The sequence below is a fragment of the Beta vulgaris genome, chromosome 5 (genome assembly GCF_026745355.1).
Source record: "Beta vulgaris subsp. vulgaris cultivar EL10 chromosome 5, EL10.2, whole genome shotgun sequence".
In the NCBI taxonomy this organism is placed as follows: Eukaryota; Viridiplantae; Streptophyta; class Magnoliopsida; order Caryophyllales; family Amaranthaceae; genus Beta; species Beta vulgaris.
This window is the reverse complement of record NC_079206.1, coordinates 60,070,268-60,093,628: the sequence shown is the minus strand read 5'-3', so window position 1 is coordinate 60,093,628 and position 23,361 is coordinate 60,070,268. Positions and strand designations below refer to the sequence as shown.

Below are 23,361 nucleotides of genomic sequence, written 5' to 3'. Positions count from 1 at the left end.
CGTAACGAAACATGAAAACCAACACTCCGATACTCTAAATATCCAACAGTATTAGAGCATGGTAAAAGATAATAAGGATTTTTTTTCTAACTTTACTTTGTCACTTATTTGAGCACTTCACAATAAATTTAGTAAATTACTTGAAGAAGCTGAGTAGTTGGCCTTTGATACCTTAATACAGCAAGAACAGGTAGGAATAAACAAAAAATAAAAATAAAGGGGGAAATGGAAGAGAATGTGAATTGAATGTAACATTTTAAAATGGACATTAAAGCATTTTTTATGTTCTCAAATGGTCCTATATCCAGAGGACTTTTACCTATATCTAACACTAGCATATAACTAAGGAAAATTTAACATTCTCTTCAAAAAAAAAAAAGGAAAATTTAAAATTAATCATCTCAACTATGGATGGTTTTCTTAAAGAAATCTCAACTAGTGATTAATTCAATATATTCCAAATTACAATCAAGGCCAGAGCTAGCATATTGGAGGCCTTGTGCGAATTCTTGAAAAAGAGCCCTTAATTCCTTTTTTTTTTACAAAAAGATTATTTTATTAACTCAAAATAATTCACTTATGGTAGAGTGTGTAATTATTAACAGCATATTGTACTTAAAAAGTATTAATAGCATATTTTTTTCATAGCTTTTAATATTACAATTATTAATAGCATATTGTACTTCCTCCGTTCTTTTGAGTTCTTTACGCTTTCCGTAAAGGGTGTTCCCTTTTGTTCTTTACACTTAGAATCTTTCCCTAAATAACTCAAATTATTGACTAAATTGCCCTTAAGATTAAAGTTGTTTCAGAAAAAAAAATTAAAATTTACTGAATTGCCCCTATTTTTTCTCGGATTCCATTCCATGAATCTGATGACCTTTGCCCTACTTAATTATACAGTAAAGAAGAAAGTGTTCTTTGTGTTGTTTGCATTTCCCATCCGTGTACTTTGTTCCTATTGGTTTAAAAAAAAACAATAAAGGTTTCCTATTGGTCAATATGGTTTTGCAAGGATTGAAGCCCTATTCTCCAAAACATTTAGTTTACTGTTTTCTGCATTTAATGCAGTTTGCTTTTCCTAAGTTCATGATAATTTACTGATTTAGTTAACCAACATTAATCGTTTAAGAGAATCTTATTCCACTACCTACACTCCTTAATTCACGTGCATGATACCAAACATAAAGAACTCAAGGAAACGGAGGGAGTACTTTATATGAAAATTTGAAGGTGAAGTATTAATGACTGTGTGGGAATTGTTGAGTGAAGATGATGTTGGAACATTTATAGGGTAATGGGTTTGAAACTCATAAGGGTATGTACTAGAAGAGGAGGAGGTCTAGTATGCAAAAGGCTAGAGTGCATCAAGTGGCAAAACGCATTGATAAACCAAGGGAGACAGAAGACTGGCCGCGAGTCGCGACAACCGTCGCGAGTCGCGACCAGTGGCCCGTCGCGAGTCGCGACAGGCGTCGCGGGTCGCGACCAGCGCCTCGCGACTCGCGAGCTTTCTCGCGAGTCGCGACGTGTCTTCTGCCTTGGAATGCGAAAAGATGCCTTGACGGTTTTATGTCCGTTGTGATGTTATGGCCTCATTTTAATGACCTTTAAGGTCCTTAAATCAGCTGATTAAAGGCCTTTGATGGGTGATTAAAATGGGGGTTATGGATTACTACTCTAGTCAATGAAAGGTTTGATTCCTATATAAACCTTGGGATTCCTATGAGTGAAGGGTTAGAAGAAAATCAGAATTTTCTATTCTATACTCTCTCAAATACTTCTTGCTTAGCTTAAGAGAAAACTTGCAATCTTCTCTTGAGTGTTCTTCAAAACACAAAACACAAGTTCTTGTTGATTCACTTAGAAGATCATCTAAGTGGATTGTTTCTCTCCATTGTATCTCATTAGTTATTTCGTGTTAACCCGGTGATCCTAGAGGGGCGAAATTAAACTAATAGGAAAGCGTAGTTTCCGTGCCTTGGAGTGGATATCCGGTTCTCTCATTGATCACAATATAACAATCTATTAGTTTAATTTTCTTTCTTTTCGGATATGGCTCAATCACTCAAGGACATGACTATGAACTTCCAAAAGTTGGATAAGTTTGAGGGGGTGGGCTATCGGAGGTGGCAAAAGAAGATGCATTTTTTGTTGACCGCCTTGAATGTGGTGTATGTGTTATCAACTCCTATGCCACCACTCCCGGAAGATGGAGAGGAAGAGCCTCTTGAGACTACTAGGAAGAGGATCAAGTGGGAGAATGATGACTACATTTGTCGTGTCATATTCTCAACTCTCTCACCGACCCGTTGTTTGATCTCTACCAAAATGTGGAGAGTGCAAAGGAACTTTGGGACGCTCTTGAGGCCAAGTACATTTCGGAAGATGCTTCAAGTAAGAAATTCCTTGTTAGTAATTTTAATTCTTTTAAAATGACTAATGATCGGCCTATTATGGAGCAATTCCATGAGGTTCATCATATTTTGAACCAAATAAGATCACATGGTATGGTGATGGATGAGGCAATTGCGGTTGCCTCAATCATTGACAAATTACCAAATTCTTGGAAAGATACAAAACATCTTTTAAAACATAAAAAGGAAGACATGTCCATGGAGCAATTAGGAACTCATCTTCGTATTGAAGAGGGGATCCGGGCTCAAGATGGGGTTAAGGATACTACTCCTAGTATTCCTAAATCTACCGTTAATTTGGTAGAGGTTGGTGGGTCTAGTAAGACCAAGAAATCCAACAACAACAACAACAACATAACAAAACCAATGTTGCAAACAAGAAGAGGAAGACCCTCTCTTGTTGGATATGCAATGGTCCTCATCTTAAGAGGGATTGTCCTTCTAACAACAAGAAGAAGACAAAGAACACACAACCTAGTGTTGTTCAAAACACAAGGTAACAATGCACATGTTAATGTAATTGAAGAAATGCATTTTGTTGCTATGATTTCTGAAATTATGTGTGTGCAGGTTGATGATTCTTGGTGGATAGATTCGGGAGCCTCTAGACATGTGTGCAATAACAAGGATTTCTTCAAGTCTTTGAAAGATTTGGATGATGGTCCAATCTTGTATATGGGGAATGATTCTACGGTAAAGGCTAGAGGCATAGGCCAAGTAGAATTGTTGTTAACCTCGGGAAAGACTTTAACTCTCCGGGATGTTGTGTATGTACCGGAAGTTAGGAAGAATCTGTGTCAGGAGGTCTCTTGAATAAGTATGGTTTTAAAGTTGTTTTTGAGTCGGATAAATTTGTACTTTCCAAGGGTGGTATTTTTGTTGGACAAGGTTTCTTTTGTAATGGAATGTTTAAATTTAGTATTGATAATAAAATTGGTACTAGTTCTATTTACATGCTTGATGTTTCTTCTCTATGGCACAATCGTTTATGTCATGTGAATTATCGTAGATTATATGACATGTCTAAAATGGGGTTGATACCTCCTTTCGATTTAAAGTTAGAGAAGTGTCACACTTGCGTGCTAAATAAAATTACAAAAAATCCTTATCCTAGTGTGACTAGACAAACGGTATTGCTTGAATTGGTGCATAGTGACTTGTGTGACTTTCATAGTTCACCTTCTTTAGGAAATAAAAAATATATTGTAACTTTTATTGATGATTTTTCAAGGTTTTGTTACATATATTTTATTATTACTAAAGATGAAGCACTAGAAAAGTTTAAGACCTTTAAAATCGAAGTGGAACTCCAACTTAATCAAAAGATTAAAAGACTTCGAACGGATAGGGGTGGTGAATATTATAATCCAAGTTATTTTAGTTCCATTGGTGTAATTCATGAAACAACCGCCCCATACTCACCTCAAAGTAATGGTATAGCGGAAAGGAAAAAATAGGGTCCTAAAAGAAATGGTTAATACCATGCTTTCTAATTCGGGTCTTAATGACGGTTTTTGGGGTGATGCAATTTTAACTGCATGTTACATTCTTAAATCGAGTTCCTAATAAAAGGAATAAGAAACCCCTTATGAACTTTGGTGTAATAAAAAGCCTAATCTCAATTACCTTAAGGTATGGGGTTGTAGGGCAATTGTCAAATTGACGGAACCTAAAAGGAAAACTTTAGGTGAAAAAGGAATTGATTGCATTTTTATAGGCTATGCGGTACATAGCAAAGCCTATAGGTTTTATGTCATTGAGCCCAATGACTTTGTCTCTATTCACTCCGTGATAGAGTCAAGGGATGCAATATTTGATGAGACTAGATTCTCATCGATTCCAAGACCAAAGGACATGATACCTAGTACTAGTTCCAATGTTGTAGATGACTTTCTAATGATCATGATACTACAACACCGGAAATTAGGAAAAGTAAAGAATTAGAAAAGAGAAATCTTTTGGACCGGATTTTCAACTATATTTAGTTGAAGGGTCAAGGGAGTCAATTTCGACTCAAATTTCATATTGTTACAATATGGAGGAGGATCCTAGGTCCTTTGATGAGGCTATGAAGTCTCATGATTCTGCTTTCTGGAAAGAGGCAGTGAATGATGAAATGGATTCTCTATAATGGGTAATCACACTTGGATTTTAGCTAATTTACCTCCCGGTTGCAAACCCCTAGGTTGTAAATGGATTTTTGTTAAGGAAAAAGAAAATCGATGGAGACATATACTAAAACATAAGGCCCGGTTAGTGGTCCAAGGTTTTAGGCAAAGATATGGTATCGATTACTTTGATACTTATGCTCCAGTAGCTAGAATAGCTACTATTAGACTATTGATAGCATTAGCTGCGATTCATGGTCTAGTAATTCACCAAATGGATGTAAAAAACTATTTTCCTTAATGGTGAATTGGAGGAGGAAGTGTACATGAATCAACTTGAAGGATTTGTGGTCAAAGGTCAATAAACTAAAGTTTGAAATATTAGATCTTTGTATGGTCTTAAACAAGCACCTAAGCAATGGCATCAAAAATTTGATGAAGTTGTGTTGTCTAGTGGGTTCAAAAATAAATCAGTCCGATAAGTGTGTATATAGCAAATTTGATAATAACGGTAAAGGAGTTATAATTTGCTTATATGTTGATGATATGCTTATTTTTGGGACTGATTTGGAACAAGTGGAAAAGACCAAAGTCTTCCTTTCCTCTAGCTTCTCCATGAAAGATTTGGGTGAAGCGGATGTTATTCTAGGTATTAGAATAATAAGAGGGAAAGGGTCGTTTTCTTTATCACAATCTCATTATATTGAGAAAGTGGTCAAGAGGTATAATGAGTCAAATTCGACTCATTTTGCTACTCCTATGGATCCTAGTATTCACTTGGTTCCGAGTAGTGGTACTCCAATTTCACAATTGGAGTATGCAAGCTTAATTGGAAGCTTGATGTATGCTATGACTAGCACTCGGCCGGATATAGCCTTTGCTATTGGCAAGCTCAGTAGGTATACTAGTAATCCTAGTATGTTGCATTGGCAAGCATTGAGAAGAGTGTTAAGGTACTTGAATAAGACCTTGGATTATGTCATAACATACAATAGAGAACCTTCTATCTTAGAAGGTTACTCGGATGCTAGTTGGATTTCGAATAAGGAAGATTATTCATCCACTAGTGGTTGGGTGTTTCTTCTTGGAGGAGGTGCCATTTCATGGGCTTCCAAGAAGCAAACATGTATAACGGATTCCACTATGGCATCGGAATTCATTGCTTTGGCTTCTTGTTGCCAAGAAGCGGAATGGCTAAGGAATGTGTTGAGTGAGGTGGACTTATGGGTGAAACCAATGTCACCTCTTGCTATCCATTGTGATAGTGCATCAACCATAGCTAAAGCATATAGTGAAGTCTACAATGGCAAGTCAAGGCACATTGGAGTTAGACATAGCTATGTGCGGGAAATGATAAGGAATAGTTGTATAACTATTAATTTTGTTCGGTCTAGTTTGAACTTGGCGGATACGTTTACAAAACCGTTGTCAAGGGAACTAGTGAACAAAATGAACAAAGGGATGGGTCTTAAGCCTATTGATCAACCTATGGTGAAGGAAAACTCTATTTGATGTCTAATACAACGTTAGATCTCAAATTCAAGGAGGATAGTACTTCTCTAAGAGGTTGGGAGCACTTGTTTAATACATCCCGAGGTTAGTGCTTGTTGCTACAATGATAAAGAGGTTGAATTTTATTCTTAATAAATCTTTGATAAGGTGCTCAATTGTAGGAGCATGTCCGGAAAGATTTACCTATGTAAGCTAGAAGTTTGGCCGCTTCATCAAGTCTAAGGCTTGACTTGGAATGCTTATGAATGGATATGGACACCAAGGCTTCATAGGTGTCGGAGGTTTTAAGAACCTAGTTTATGTTTGTGTGTATTAGTAACTTCAATAATTTGTAATGGTTATATGATTCAAAGCTTTGTCTATCATTATGATCTAAATTATTGTAAAGATTACTTTTACTAAATGGAAATTCAATCGTTAGATATTTCCATGATGCATGAACATGTGTGTTTGCGATTTATAGCAAGTTGAAAAACTTTTCAACATTACCCTATAAATGGGAGGAGGATTGTTGGAACATTTATAGGGTAATGGGTTTGAAACTCATAAGGGTATGTACTAGAAGAGGAGGAGGTCTAGTATGCAAAAGACTAGAGTGCATCAGTGGCAAAACGCATTGATAAACCAAGGGGACAGAAGACTGGCCGCGAGTCGCGACAAGAGTCGCGAGTCACGACCAGTGGCCCGTCGCGAGTCGCGACAGGCGTCGCGGGTCGCGACCAGCGCCTCGCGACTCGCGAGCTTCTTCGCGAGTCGCGACATGTCTTCTGCCTTGGAATGCGAAAAGATGCCTTGACGGTTTTATGTCCGTTGTGATGTTATGGCCTCATTTTAATGACCTTTAAGGTCCTTAAATCAGCTGATTAAAGGCCTTTGATGGGTGATTAAAATGGGGGTTATGGATTGTCTACTCTAGTCAATGAAAGGTTTATGATTCCTATATAAACCTTGGGATTCCTATGAGTGAAGGGTTAGAAGAAAATCAGAATTTTCTATTCTATACTCTCTCTCTAATACTTCTTGCTTAGCTTAAGAGAAAACTTGCAATCTTCTCTTGAGTGTTCTTAACAAACACAAAACACAAGTTCTTGTTGATTCACTTAGAAGATCATCTAAGTGGATTGTTTCTCTTCATTGTATCTCATTAGTTATTTCGTGTTAACCCGGTGATCCTAGAGGGGCGAAATTAAACTAATAGGAAAGCGTAGTTTCCGTGCCTTGGAGTAGATATCCGGTTCTCTCATTGATCACATATATAACAGATGAAAGGATGAAGGGAAGAGAAACATGAGATAGATGTGAAATTTGTCAATTATAACACTTCCAAAAAAAATCAAAACACACCTTATTATTTACTAAAATCCTCGAACCCTTCACTTCAGTGACCTAGGGCCATGGGCGGCTTTTAGCATGTTCAACATGTTCCATGGAACAGGGCCCCTTAATTGTGAGAGCCCCAAAATAGAGAAAGTTCAAGTAGTAAAATGAAAAAGTTTATCTACTTATTTGGACTACTTTTTTTTTATAATAGGATTATGTGAAGTATGGATGAGCTATTACATTATTGAATTCTTCAAATACGAGATCGCACAGGGCTCTATATAGTTCGAGACGGGCCTGCCTAGGGCCCTTTCATTAACTAGTTACTCACCACTGATCCAACACACCCTACTTTTGGAGGGTCCTGTGCGGTGACTAAAGCAAGGGAGGAATACGTGAGGTGTTGGTTGGACAGTAAGTTTGGGTTAGGGAAAGGGGTGGAGAGTGAAAAAATTGGCTTAATTAGAATTTGACACGTTATCTTTGCAATGGGTTCAACACATTCACAAATTATTTGGACTGTTTTGAGACAAGTCTCATAGAAATAAATAAGTAATAGTTAAGATTATTCAGAGTTAAATTGATTAATTTGAGAAGAGCATTCATAGTTATGATTATTTGTGCTAATTTTTTTTATACTTAATCCATATTTATGATTATTTTGGAATAACTAGTCATAGATTAGATTATTCATGTAAACAAAAATTGAACGGGCATTAAATGAGTTAAAGATAGCTCATTTATATTCAAATTCTATTCAAGTAATTCTCTCGCAATGATGCAAACTCTTGAAATTATACAAATAAAACTATCTACGCAGTGGGTAATCCATCCATTAGAGGTAGACATTCATAAATAGTAAAATATAACTTAATATATTTAATTATATTTTAATTGTCTATTTCTAATGGATAGTCTACCCAGTGAATAGATTTATTTAATCTCCGAAATTATAGGCCTCAAAAATGCAAGACTTCCAAGTCCAAGTCAAGCCCTTTAATCTTGATGGACCACATTTCAATTCACCAGACAATCATAAGTTTCAAACTCACATACGCAACTGGAAAGTGGGATGTGGGTAACCAATGAATTTTCCACGAAAAATAACCATTCATCAAATCATTTTATGGCCATAGAATTTAGAGAGACAAATGTACCTTTCAAGTCAACGCAATTAGAATGACAAAATTGCCCATGTAAGCATCTTTGCTGGTCTATTCCAGTCTTATAACAAGACATTTCAATAATCAACATCCTGCCTACCTTAACACTACTAAACAACCATTTCCAGCATAAAAAACATAACAGCTTTCTCTGCTTCTTCATGTAAGATAAAAAAAACACCAAAAAAGAAAGAAGAACAAAAGCAACAATCATAGATATGGCAGCAGAGAAAATAGGATTACGCGAAGAGATAATCGGTAAAGCATGCACAGTAGCCATAAAAGCTCACAAGTCATCTTCTAACAAGCCTTACATATGCGAGAAATCTAAGAGCTCGTCATCAGAGGTGATCTTTGGGTTTACAGGAACCTGGGATTTTGGTGATTGGTTTACACATAAGCCTTTCGGAACGACAAAGATCAACCTCAATCTCTTCCCTTCTCTCAAAACCATTGGCAGCAATGAAGCTGCAACAGTAAACCAAGCATTTCTACAAAGATTTGAAGCAATATTGGCAAAAACATCGTTCAAAAATGAGGTATGAGATTATATAATTAGCTTGTATAATCAAGAAGAAAAAACAGTTTTATAAACCTGTAAATATAGGAGAACGTTCAACTGAGAGTATTGATTCTCAGGTGGAAAAAGCTGCAACAGAGAAGCCGATAGTGTTTGCAGGACATTCTGCAGGTGCAGCAACAGCTATCTTTGCAACTCTTTGGTTCTTGGATTCCCAAAATCAGAGACACATCAACCAAATTCCACCCCGTTGTATCACCTTCGGGTCACCTCTTGTGGGTGACAATATTCTATCCCATGCCTTGAAACGAGAGCATTGGAGTCAATATTTCACACACTTCATCATGAGATATGACATTGTCCCTCGAATTTCCCTCACACCTCTTTCCGCCATAGAGCGCGAATTCCAGCCGGTTCTACATTATTACAACCCGAAATCTCCATTTTTTGCGAGTGATTCTGTTGGAAGAACAACAGAAGCTTCAATGTTTATTCTCACAGTAATTAGAAACGCCTCATTAGTGACTAGCCGTGTGGCCCGCAAATTCATGGGTTGTACAAACTTGTTACTGGAAAATGCAACCAATTTCATTGAGCTTAGCCCTTACAGACCTTTTGGAACCTATGTTTTCTGTACCGGCAATGGAAAATTTGTCACCATAAAAAATCCAGATGCCATTTTCCAAATTTTATATTACTGCCTTCAGCTAGGCTCAGAATCAGAGTGGGATGAGGTAGTCCAGAGAAGCCTGAAAGAACATGTAATTTATGAGCATGAATTACTTGAGAACTTGGAAATGCCAAGCGTGGCGGACTTAGAGCATCTGGTAGATCTGCCTTTATCTGCAGAAAATATGGGAAACAGCGAAAATTTTGCCATATGTAGTGCTTTGGATGATCTAGGCTTGGTGAGTTTAGAATTGCTCTCTATTGTCACTTTCTAATTGTTTCTTTTTATCATTTAACAAGTTGCTAATTAAAGCTAGTTGAAATTCCAGAGTGCAAGAGCTAGACTATGTCTTCGAGCTGCAGGACAACTAGAAAAACAAAAGGCTAGAAACCAAATTAAGATCAACAGCAACAAGAACAAGATCAGAGATGTGCTTAATATGCTTGAAAGATATCGAGAACTTTGTGAAGTTCGAAAAGTAGGCTACTATGATGCCTTTAAGATGCAAAATCACACAGAGGATTTCAACAACAATATAAGGAGATTGGAACTAGCAGGCATATGGGATGAGATAATTGAGATGCTGAAAAGAAATGAGTTACCTGACGAGTTTGAGGGGCAGAAAGAGTGGATTGAAATTGGTACCAGGTACAGGCGCCTTGTTGAGCCCCTGGATATTGCCAACTACTACCGCCACTTGAAGAACGAGGACACTGGATCATACATGGGCAAAGGCAGACCATCACGTTATAGATATGTACAGCAATGGCGTGAGCATGTGGAGAAAATGGAGGCTGAAACCGTGCCAGACTCCTGCTTCTGGGCCGAAGTTGAGGAGCTTTGCATTAGTACCCGAAACATAGAATTCCCCGAAGACATCAAGAAGAGAATTCTCCACCTTGAGAGAAATGTATCAATATGGGCCCAGAATGAGTTGCTGGGCAAAGATGTGTTCTTGAACGAATCCACTTTTGTCCAGTGGTGGAAGAAGCTCCCCATCCAGCATAGATCAGTATCTTGCATCAGAGATCTATTTCATGAGTAAATAAGTATTCCGATCTCCAGAATCTACAATTTTCAAGAATACAAAACACACATAATGATTGGGAAACAGATTCCATTTTTTATTCTCAGTACGAATGACAGCTTTGGTGCTAGAGAGATGCATGGCAGATGGCACTCTGTACCAATAACTCAGTCTCACAATTGTGACTTCAAGATTCTGATATGGAATCAATTTTTACACTGATACATAACACTATACCAATAACTAGATAGATACGAGTTCAGATTCTAAAGAAAATAAATCAGTAGTCAGTACCCTGTAGTCTATCAATAACTAGAGAACTGCGATTTCAGAATGTGAAAAATAGCGAATGGCATATAAAGATACACAAACACAGTAGCTGCCAACCCCGTCTTTTGGGAATAGGATTTGGCATTATTGTATAAACACAGTGGCTCAGGCTATACATACTAACTGAAACCTCAGCAAAGTTTCATCTTGGTTGATGCTTGTTTACAGAAAAGCAACAAGCCAACAACTAAGATTTGGCATATGTTATGTTGGCACGGTGTTGATGGGAGCTAAAGGCAGCAATAACTCCCTTACCCTAGCCATGAGCATGGAATAGAACCCTATGCGGAAAATAATATGTGGAGTCGCAACTTCCCATGTTTTTCACGTCCCCACATTCACCATAGTATCGCAAGGCCAAAGCTATTGGGCTTCCTTACCCAAGTTAAGAGAACTATATAGCTTTCCTTCAAAAGCTATTGGACAACATAAAAAATAGCAGATATTGTGTTCCAAACTTCCAATACCCACTTAAAGGTTCTCAAAAAAAAAAAAAAAAAAAAAAAAAAAAAAAAACTAAGCATCACATTATCACCAGCAAGCAGTATATCACCACATCGAAAACATTATCCAACAACAAAACCTAACCAAACTCAAGCAAGCATGATTTGGTGGTGATCATTGCTGAAAAAAGTACATCCTTCTGCGCATTATGAAACAAAAGGGTGGATAAAAGGTGTGCTTTCAGATTCCAGAAGATTGGTAGAACAACAAATAGCCCAAGGTTAAGTAATACGGGAATACACTATGATTATCTCCAAGTTGCTAACCTCATTTATTTGCTTTCAGTTTGTAGAAAAAGGTTGACTTGTCTCTGCTTTTATTTACTTGGCCTGTTTTATGGCCATAATAAACCCATTAATAAAAGCTGGCATCCAAAACAAGGTAGTAGCACAACCCAAACCGATACTCTCTCCTCTCTAAGCAATATGACTACATCTTCATAAGCCATTCCAACATAACACATGAACTATAAAAACTATTTTCTGGAGTACCTGGATCACTATCAGCTACAAGTAATCAGGCCTGATTCTAAGAAGATCTCATAACATAACACATTCTAAATAAACCACTCCCACAGAGAATATGACATAAAAACCAGGTTACTTGTTCATGTATCCTGTTGAAAGAAGCAGTTTGCCTCATTCACAAGATTTCAAACAGCTTGTCATATACACAGCATTCCAAATCTAATCAGCTAAATGTTCACAAGGAGAGCCAAGATGAATAAATGATGAAGGCATATCACTTGTACAAGCACTAACATTTGCAAATTTATCCAAGATCACATATTTAAAGCACAAATGCAAACAAGAGATGAAAAGGACCATATACTGCAGGAGAGTAGTTTTGTCAATAAAAGTGGTCAGAAGTTCTAATCTTTGTAACTCAGAGCCTCAGATGTAAAAGGCGTATCTTCAGACCAAGGTCAGAAGACAGGAAAAGCGCACAGCCAGGAGCACCAAGATATCCAAACTAAGCTCAGCAATGGGTAGGAAAGCTGATATATTCGGTATGTTACTAGGAACTGTATTTCACCTATAAGGCGCAAATCCAAAAGACACTATAACATATGCATAGGCAGTTGACACTTCATTTTAAACCTCACTTAATCATACATGCAAATTTTCAAAAAATGAAAACAGACAGTCTGACACTTCCATGTGGTACCATGCCAACAGTTAAGCTTTAGTCTGAGTGATATAGGATAAATTACATTGGAAATTCCATATACACATTACACACACTATGTCAAAATAGAAGTGGCATCAGTATTTAGCATGTGAGTACAGAAACCTTCCATTCTTGAACTTGAAAATGGTCAATACTTTGACACAGATAGGAGGAGAAATATAGAATGTCAGAAAGCTTCAAAATCAAGAGAGCAAGCAAACTTAGGAACTCAAAGAATAAAGGTTTAGAACCATAGTCCATACTTCATACCCCTTCATTTAACTAACAAATGATCAGTAGATTAGAAGATCAGCTCTTCATCACTCTCCAAAGAAAAAACACTGGTCAAAAGTATCCTCTACTTTCAGACATCTCAGGAAATTTTCTGGCAGAGAATCCAACCTTTTTCCCACTGATAATGTTAATCTCGCATATCATGAAACCATACCTAAATCAAGTAACATAATTGTATGTCATACCTCCCAGATTATATATTGATTGCCCCCACAAGTGTTCAAGCTTCATGTCATTTCAATATGGCAGGAACATCAAAACAAAAGTAAAGAAATGTCAGCATACAGAGACCCTTTGGCGCTAGTCATTTGTCATTCCAAACATGAACACTGAAAATAGGATCATTCTGGAAGCTTTTTGCTGCACTATCTACCATAAAGTTTCATTAACATGGCAATGACACGAAAAAAGCAACAAAGTCGAAAACAAATATCAGCATAGATATGACTTTATGGTAAATCATGCATAATTGTATAACGAGAAAGAAATAGTGAATCCAGGAAAGCTTGACCAGGAAAATAATCATCAAGATTCAAGAACTAATTAACAATTAAACCACTCAGGATATGTAAGGAGAATGAAAAGCTAATTCAGTACACCAAAAAGCTCCAGAACATGAGAAGATATGCAATAATAGCACTAGGCAAGACGTTCATGAATAAAAAGTAAGCATGACGATTGACGACTATAATAACAGCCTATCAGCTGAGATAATAAACTGCTCTAGAAATACATTATACTAATCATTTCTTAACTAATATTTCAGTAAATCTCCCATAATGGAGTTTCCTGCACAATATCATCTATGATTTTCTGACTCAAGCTTGTCCACCTTATCCTATTTTCTTACTGATCGTATTTTTGTTGTGCAGCAAATCATAGAAGACACATACTCTTCTACTCCACATTGAAAAAAAATCTCCACATCCGACACCATCAGACAGTCAGGCCGCAATCGACCAGAGCATCAAAGACTTTTTAAAGACACCTACTAGATGCTTTAGAAAAAGTTCATCAGCATGAGATAATCAGCCATTCGGCATTACCTGTCAGGCTGTCAAGGCTACCATACAACATAAGGAAAATCTCAATAAGACAATAAAAACTGATATTGATACTCCTCAAAGACAATAATCAATCTCCATACCAAGCCAGTCAAACCATAAGACAAAGTTCAGACTGATCCCCACTGGCCAGGTTAAAACAGAACTTGAAGAATGTCATTATAGTTTATATTAATATTTTCAACAATAACAACATTAATAGTAGTGATGATAGATATTTAATCGTGATAAAAAAAGCAACAATAATGATAATACTAATAATAATAATTATAAAATAATGACAATAATAGCAATTATGATACACAAACAACCAGAATAAATAATAATCAGAACAATCCTTCTGTAACTTATATAGATAAAAGTCAGACCAATCCTTCTGTAACTTATACGAGCCAACTCAGATGAATGGCCCAATGATTCGTAATTCACCCTGTCTAAATGCTCCTAGATGATTCAAAATTTTATGATCAAGCCGCCAAAATTTTCTCGTTCTCACTCGGTCGTGACCAGCCTAATGGACCTTGCATCTTATTCATAAAGCACATTCCTGACAATTGACAACAAAGACAAACCAGGGGACTAATGGACAGCTGTTAATGCCACCTAACGTATTATATAAGGTATATATACAAAATCATCCTCTAAATCAAAAGCTTTAACATATGACATTGAATTCACCTTGCACAAGAAGACTTGGGTAGCACTGATCCCTTAATAGCTCACAGGTAAAAAGACAGAACTGCTCCTTAATTTTTAATACAACATACTAAACAGAGATACGAACTGAACCACACAACAGCAGAACAGCAGTCTAACTTCCCTAATCACACACTCACAGTCAAAGGTGACGAGAAGCCACTTTCAATGACAATACAGAGAAGTGGACGATCCTGAATGTCACACAATCGCCACTAAAGTTTCAGAATACCATACCGATCTTGTAAATTAGCAGTGATACACATTACATGCATATATAACCATTCTCACAATGGCGTAGGACATCTTTTCCACATTTCTTTTTCTTGTTCCTGATTTGTGAGCAAGAGGGTAGACCATCTGGATAAGGCTTCTTACTTTTTCCAAAAAGATACAACACTCTTCGAACTGAACAAACATAAATAGCCAGCTCTACTTAATTTCCTCTAAAAAAGCATCCAGCTGATTAATTATTTAACTTTTAAAATGAGCTCAAAGCTATTAAATAATGAGCATACTTCGAGTCGGGTCTCATGTCAACTTTGGATTGCCAATTTCAGGTTTAATTCGGGTAGTTTGGGCCGGGACAGTTTTGCCTAGCCTAGTCAAGATCCCCCGAGCAAATCTCAATATAAGGCTAAACATTGATTGTGGAATATTCTTGGTCTTATCTTAACCATTCACAGTTAAACCACTACATAATAAATTTTTTTTTGTTTGGGTGCTAACATCATAGTAGTACTATTGAATTTTCTTTTTGAATGAGAAGAGTTGGAATTTACAAAGTGAAGAGCATCGATAGCTGTCAATTTAAATAGCACACAGCTTCTAAGTGCTCCTTAGGCATCAATTTGGAAAAAAGCTGAAGGTTCCTGGGAAAAGATCTTCAGTCATGTTCATGTATATACACCATTTACATAATCCACTACATAGAAAGAACCTTAACAAAAAAATTTAAATAGTCAAAAGAAATGTAGTCAAAAAGGATTCCAGATAGACAAAATTTATAAACCACAGAAGGAAATCAGCAAATTGAGAAAAAAACATAGGCAATAGAAAAGGAGTCAACCTTCCTGCTGCAATGAAACGAACATCAAGCATCCACCAGACCACCAGGTTTTAAGCAAATCATTATAGCTAGTATCAAATCCATGGGTCAAATAGTAAGCTGCAAATATAAAAGGCGAAAAGAAATAGAGAATACACAAGATTGTAATGAACTTTAATGTATTCAATTTCTGTACCACTTATCTATTCACATACTAGCATCAATTCCTCTACAATCAGCGAAAGCACCACACAGTTCAGGACCAAACTCTCTATATTCAAGCCAGCTCAATAACTCAGGTGCTCAAACCACAAGCTTTTATACCCACATCTATGAACTAGAATCAGGCTAGATGAACAAAACACTGATAGACACCACAAAGTAAAATCTGAGAGTTCCACCATACATAAGATGAGCCCAAAAAGGAAAGAAAAAAGATGATTGTATCTCCTAAACCCTTGAACATGACATGCTACAAGAACGAGCCAAACGAATTGTTAGACTACCTCCGGACACACTCGCCTCCTTCTCTGATGACTCTGAAGCATATAACTTCCTGCATCCAGGACACCGGCCATCCTCCTCAAGAATCCGCTTGTGACAAAAGAGGCACAGATGGAACCCACACGGGCAAGGGAGAAAACTTGAATCCGTCAAGTCCAAATCCTCACAGCATATAGGGCACGACGTAGGCACACGAGGTATCGTATTGTTACGAACCCAAGGGTTTGTAAACCCATGAAGCCTCTCTGCACCAGTCGGGAAACTCCGCTGTTTTGCCAAATTGGGCAAACTCTGAGGCCTGAAAGCATCATCCGCCCTCCAAGCTCTGCAATTCTCGCTCCCCCTACCCAAAATCCCAACCCCATCATCCCTCTTCGAACTCTCCACTTGGGCATCCACATTCTCACAGCTTGGCAATTGAGCTCCAGAATTCAACCCAACTGTGGTTTCTCTCTCAGGACAAACATCAGCATTTGGGTTATGACCCTGATTAGCATCCGCAGCACCCACCAAAGCATCTGCAACTGCCTCCCAATCGTCCAAACATCCGTCATCACCACCACCATCACCACCACCTTCACCTTCCTCTTCTTCTGTTATGCTCCCTGAGCAGCATCCGCCACTACTGCCGAAGCTCGAACTAGTGCTGCTGCTGCTACTACTTCCAGTATAAGTATTCCCTGAATCATTCCCCCCAGATATACTACTACTCATTGGACTATTCGATGGGGACGACTCTGAATCACTATAATGGTGATTGATCTCCTCCACTCTCGGACTTTGCACATCTAAATCCTTACAACATTGCAACGACGCTTTCTTCCGAGTCTCAATAGCCGGCCCGACAAATTGACCACCACCAGATGAAACAACAGCAGGACCATTCACTTCCTCCTTACCATTCTTGTTCTTAACTATTAAAAAACATCACATAATAATAATAATCCATCAAAATCAATCAATACCAAATAAACACGAAACAGTGATCAAGAACTAAACCAGAGGAGAGAGAAAATCAAAGGTCAACCAACTAACCTTGAGAAAGCCACTGTTCTCGCCTAGCATCAAGCTTACACTGCTTCAATCTCGCCGACCTATTCGCCTATTAATTTAAAAAAACTCCAATTTCAGATTAAAAACAAACGAATTTCATGCATATAAACAAAATAAACCAAAATCAACGAACTGAAAAAAATTAACAGAAAGAAAGAGATAATAAGAAAATTACCCTTTTTTTCTTGCTGAACTCCTTCGAAGCATTGGGAATCGAGGCATTGATGATTGAATCAGACACCATGATTGAAGATAAACCTCGAATTTGATTGAAATCAAAAACCCTAATTTCGATTTTTTTCTGACGACGAAGAGAAAGAAGGGAGAAAAAAAAGAAATATCTGACAGAATTTTTAATTTTAATTTTTTTTTTGTTGGTGAAGAAAGAGAATGGATAACGGAAACTCCTCTGCTCCTCTCGCTCAACTTTTCGCAGTCATTAAAATCATAGCATTTGCGTCCATATATATAATCTTCTTGTTCCGGCTTTACCCTTCTATTTTTGTGGTATTTACTGATGTATTTAAGCCGGTTTATTGTGGGTTAGAGTTCTTGCAAAGAGTAAATTATGACTTTTTCACTAATTGTGAAGGTAATTGGTAGTAAACGGCGTCGTTATTGTCAGGGTTTGACATTTGTGAGATATTTTAACTCGTGCTTGGGCTCCAAGGTAACTCTTGGGGTTAAGAGTGGTGTTTTTGGTAGTTCACAATTTTGGAAGTTTTTTTTAAAATTGGGAGGTAATAAAGTGAATTAAATGGAGGAAAATGTGGACATTAAATATTTATCTGTTTGGATTTCTTAATGAAATCTATGTTATTTGTATTTTTGCAAGGTAGAACTAATTCGCCATTTAATACCTACATAGAAAAGTTGTTACTAGGTCAATTAATTTTTCCGATCTCAAAAATACTCTCTTTATTCTAGTTTATCTATTTTTTTAATTGGGTGTAAACAGTTTTTCTATCGTAATTGTTTACTTTATGGTAAAAAGAGATACAATTAGGGCTATGAGTTAGCTTGAGTGGGTAGAGCGCTCCCCCCTTGGCCCTTGAGGTAAGGGATTCGATCCTTACCCCCAGCTATGCTGGGGTATTTCCTTAGCATGCTATGCATGCTTTACTAGCCAATGTGTTGGTGTTTCCTACAGGCTAGTAGCCTTGTAGGGGTTAGCCCTTGGGCTGACTTAATTTCCTAATCAAAAAATATTAATACAATTAAAGTATGAAAATAATGTAAATAACCTCAGTACGAAGTCCGAAGTATAACCTAAATTAAAGTCAATTAATATAATAATTATCAAAAAAAAGTCAACTAATAAAATAACTTATTTAGTTTTAATTATTTGTGTTAAACTATTACATGTGATTGATATGTGGTATTAGATTATGTTGGAGTATGTACATTTGTTGAGGTAAGAATGTAAGAAGATTGAGAAACGAAGTGTGCATGCAGCATGACTTTAGAGGAATAAAGGTAATTAGTTTTGATTTCACGTGACTTCAGGCGAATTCCTTTGAATATTGAAAAATAAAAAATCTTTAAATGGCAAAAATAATAAAAGGAAAATAGGATATAAAGTATAATGTATAATAATCAAAGTGAGCTCGGCCCAACTTAAAAAATATCCGAGTTTGAGCAGATTTTTTTGGCTCAAATTCGTGCCCGATTAGAATTTTTTTTGTTTGGAACGGATTTTGGACAGCCTAATAATGACTTTTAGGCCCGTTATTTTTTTGCCTGAAAAAAATGAGCCTTGGACACAAAATTGTGGCCTAAACTTTGGCCCGACCCGACCCAACTATTGGGCACATTTGTTTTAGGCACAGCCAAGGCCTGAACTCGATCCCCACCATTTGATCACCTCTAATATAAAGTTATGAACAATCAAGAAATCTTGTCAATGATGATTGAACAAGTTTCACTTTATGACAAAATTATATGAGTTTAATGCAGGTTTGTATAAGTTCAAGACATATTTTTCTCCATTATTTTAGTTATATAATACCATTTTGACTTTTGACTATTCACAAATTTTACTTTCACGATCTTGTATTACTTATACATAAGCAAAAATATAGTTACGTACGATCTTTTTGAATCTGTGTCGATATAAATTATCAACTTTTTATAACTTTTGCTTATACCTAATTAAATTGGAGTAAATAGTTATTTAAAATTGTGCGTTGACAAACATGCAAAGAGCAAATGGTAGAACTTAAAAAAACGCACGAAGTATATCAGTCAATTTATGCATATATCTCATTAATTTATGTATTTTTGTGATAACCAAGCTGCTGCACACATTGCTCAGAATCCAGTGTTTCACGAGCGCACTAAACATTTGAAGAGGGACTGTCATTATGTCAGAGAGCAGATTGAAGCAGGCTTCCTCCAAACAGCTCATGTTTCTACACATCATCAGTTAGCCGATTTGCTCACCAAAGCTCTTTCTAAACCACAGCATCAGTATCTTGCTTCCAAGCTTGGACTTGTGGATTTGTCACATGTCCAGCTTGAAGGGGGGATATGAAAAATAACTCTTGTAAATACTAGTTAGTTATTACTTCCTAAAGTTAGTTTTATACTGTAGTAAAAATAACAAACTTAGTTAGTTGTTATAACTAACTTTCTTTGCTGTTTTGTTGTCTGTAAGCTACTATAAGTAGCATTCTTTTCCTTCTCTTCTGGTCAAGACAATACAATCTAAAATAAAAATTTTCTCTCTCTACATTGCTTCTCTCCTTCATTACTTCATCTCTGTAATAATTCTCATCTTTAATTTGTTGGTGCCTTGGTGGTGGCGAGTATGGATCACCGTGGTTTTCTCTCTAACCAATTAATATGATCGTAACGCAATTCTAATTTGCCAGTGGCGATTGTCGTCTCAGTTATTTACTAGAATAACACAGCTTAATCAAGTCTTCTATCCATATTAGTATAAACTTCCACTCATACTCCCTCCGTTTCCTAAAGATTTTCTTTGTTACTGTTACTACTTACTACAGATACCAATGAGAATCAATTTGTGTGTGATGTGGGGGTGGGTAAAGTAGGAGAGAGAAAAGGGTTAAGATAAATAAACAAATAAAAAGGGGCTAAAGTAGGAGAGAGAAAGGGAGTAAAATAGAAATAGTAATGGTAGACCATATAATAGGAACATGAGAGGGTAAAAAGGGGGGAAAAATTCCAAATAAGTAATAAAGTAAAATGGAGAAGATCTCTTGGAAACGCACTCAAACGGAAAGATGGAAGATCTTTAGAAAACGGAGGGAGTATATGTGAATACAAACTATATTATTTGATCACATAAAAGAAAAAACTAAACTATATTTTTGCATGAACAATACGTACTTTACTCTTAACTTAACTCTTTCATCATCATCTCTTAATTAGTTGATAAGGAAAATGATAACATCGATCAATGCATGATTTGTCATTAATTCGAAAATAGATACCGATTTAGAATATGTTTGATGCTTATTGTTAGGGTATGTTCTTCTCAACTTATTTTCAGTTTAGTTCAGTTCTAGACAATACTTTTACTCTCATGTATGCACATATCACTATTCAGTTCAGTTCTAGTTCAACTATTTTACGTCGAATATAACAAACCCTTAGTCTTTAAAGTTGCATTTGCATATATTAAAACAATCTATATATATTAAAACATGTGACCAATATTTACTTCCTGCCATATTTCATACATATTCCCTAAATCTTTGACATGAGGATATGTCATTTGTAACGTGGCATATGAAAAGCTTTGTAAGAGTTTTATACTTGTGATCACTTACTTTGCAACTTGCAAATCATTGTCACATTAGAAGATGTCAAGCGTCAACGACACCATCTCATCTTCAAAGTGATATTTTATTAGAAAATGATCGAAATGTTTGTAAGAGATCTTGAACCCCTTGCTACCCACTTTAAAAGTCATATTTATATCATTCTTTCCTTTTCAAATTATAAGGCATGTAAACTACTTTTATACATATTAAAAATTTAGTTAGTTTTAGTTAGATTTGTATAGATAATAAAAATTTAAATTAAATATTATATTGATAATAGAAAATAACCTATAATCTTATCTTGATAGTTAAAGTTGCATTTAATTTTACATTGGTGATGTAAAATGTCTTATATTGAAATAATTTTTTTTAGCTAAAATGCTTTATAATTTGAAACAGAGGGAGTACCAATTACCATGCTACATTTTTTTCTCATTGTAATTGCATCTCAATGCCAACTACTTTGAAAGATTGAACTCCATGACATATTAGATTTTCTGGGAACTCGAACTCAATATTTAATGTAGTTAACTAAGCTAAGAAATATAATTAGATAATATACATTTTAAAATGTTGCAAAAAGTATTGAAAATTAATAGGATACTAAACTAATTAAGAACTATAGTTAGATAATACATATTTTTTAATGTTGCTAAAAGTACAAGCTAATGAACCATTGGGAGACTCTTCTCTTGAAGAAACTTTTGAGAAGTCAGTATACCATTATTTTCTAGATTATAAATATATGGAAAAAAAACTTTTGTAGGGGCAAAGTAAAAAAAACAATGCAGTAAGCACTCTATGTACATAGAAATTAACCATTGACAAGGCCAAAACAAATGAGATTTGTTATCTTGAATATCCAAATCATTCTCGTACTTTAAAAAAGCAAATCAAACATTGTCAATGTGAAATTTCGGACCTATACCCAGATTAAGCATGGAAGCAAGTTATTCAAGCACTACTCCACTACAGTATTATTACTATTTTTATATCAAGATCAGTGATGAATATAGATTTTTAATGGAAAGGATAGGAGTTAGCTCAAGTGGGTAGAGCGCTCCCCCTTAGCCCTTGAGGTCAGGGGTTCAATTCTTACCCCCAACATTATGCTGGGGTATTTCCTTAGCATGCTATGCATGCCTTACCAGCCAATGTGTACAATGTTTAAACACATATTATGAATAAATGACTTATTTCTTTCTTTATATAGACATATTTCCACACTAAATAACATTTGTTGTCTTAATTGTTAGTGATTCATAATACACAAAGATACCCGGGGAATCTCCCGAGTCATACAAAATAAACCTAATTTTTCTTTTTAATCGCTCATTTAACTTTTAATATTATCATTTATTATTTGCATAAGTCATAATTGTTGCCACTAAAGCATTACTTTATTCTTTAATGTCACTTTATCGATCACATTCTCCAAAAAAGATTCAGTCATAAAATACATGCTTCAAAGAATTTTAAAAATACAATATATCGAAAAATAAAAGTTTATTCTACACCTCATATACTCGTTTTTTAAACGAGTCAAAATAGTAGTTGAAATTTTTATTATTTGCTCTCTATTTCACGTAATAAAGATTGTCAATATATTTAGTCACAACTATTTTCCTAAATGAAAACAACAGATTAAGTGAAAAGCAAAAAGTGAAATTTGTCCAATTATTGAGTTTGGTATGCCGTCTTCCTCCATCTCAATCTTGCGAGATAGGTTATCATGTGCATATGATCAAGAAAATAGAGACATTAATTAGCATTTAAAACTATAACAAACAAGTCAGTTGGACAACCCAAATGACTCAACCTTGTAGGCAAATCGTGCAAGGCAAAAAAAATTGTTCACTAACAAAATTTTTCAAAGTTTTTTAGTCATTATTAATAAGGCAAATTTGTTGCAAACATGATGCAATTTTTAAAAACGTAAGGACAACTCGTGAATTCCCAAAACACGAAAATAACTGATGAATTTAAAAACGTAAGGACAACTCGTGAATTTTCAAAACACGAAAATAACTCGTGAATTTTAATTTAAAAACACAAGGACAACTTGTGGATTTCTTTTAATTGCGGCAACATGAGAAAGAAAGAAGTGAAGTGTGGGGCCTGTTTTCCCCAGCTTATTTTCAGTTTACTTCAGTTCAGCTCAGTTCAGTTC

General features: G+C 35.9%; 2 protein-coding genes across 2 annotated transcripts; one reads left to right on the top strand and one right to left on the bottom strand.

Annotated features, from left to right (window-relative positions):
• Window positions 1-8,738: 8,738 nt before the first annotated feature.
• On the top strand, window positions 8,739-10,966 carry LOC104894182 (protein EDS1L). The gene is made up of 3 exons (XM_010680358.4): window positions 8,739-9,059; window positions 9,160-9,948; window positions 10,039-10,966. The coding sequence occupies exons 1-3, from the start codon at window positions 8,739-8,741 to the stop codon at window positions 10,753-10,755; spliced, it is 1,827 nt and encodes a 608-aa protein (XP_010678660.2). The 3' UTR covers window positions 10,756-10,966.
• A 5,039-nt stretch (window positions 10,967-16,005) lies between these two features.
• LOC104894181 (uncharacterized) lies at window positions 16,006-17,849 on the bottom strand. The gene is made up of 3 exons (XM_010680357.4): window positions 17,576-17,849; window positions 17,383-17,449; window positions 16,006-17,261 (listed from the first exon to the last, which is right to left on the bottom strand). Exons 1-3 carry the CDS (start codon window positions 17,642-17,644, stop codon window positions 16,294-16,296), a joined length of 1,104 nt encoding a protein of 367 aa, XP_010678659.1. The 5' UTR covers window positions 17,645-17,849; the 3' UTR covers window positions 16,006-16,293.
• Window positions 17,850-23,361: the final 5,512 nt, after the last annotated feature.

What these genes read in the sequence shown, in the direction of transcription:
- LOC104894182 (XM_010680358.4), top strand. Translation starts at nt 8,739, where the DNA reads ATGGCAGCAGAGAAAATAGGATTACGCGAAGAGATAATCGGTAAAGCA. An exon ending in AAACATCGTTCAAAAATGAG is followed by an intron (nt 9,060 to 9,159) that starts GTATGAGATTAT and finishes ATTGATTCTCAG; the next exon opens with GTGGAAAAAGCTGCAACAGA. An exon ending in CTTTGGATGATCTAGGCTTG is followed by an intron (nt 9,949 to 10,038) that starts GTGAGTTTAGAA and finishes TTGAAATTCCAG; the next exon opens with AGTGCAAGAGCTAGACTATG.
- LOC104894181 (XM_010680357.4), bottom strand. Translation starts at nt 17,644, where the DNA reads ATGGTGTCTGATTCAATCATCAATGCCTCGATTCCCAATGCTTCGAAG. An exon ending in AGTTCAGCAAGAAAAAAAGG is followed by an intron (nt 17,450 to 17,575) that starts GTAATTTTCTTA and finishes TTAAATTAATAG; the next exon opens with GCGAATAGGTCGGCGAGATT. An exon ending in AGAACAGTGGCTTTCTCAAG is followed by an intron (nt 17,262 to 17,382) that starts GTTAGTTGGTTG and finishes GTTTTTTAATAG; the next exon opens with TTAAGAACAAGAATGGTAAG.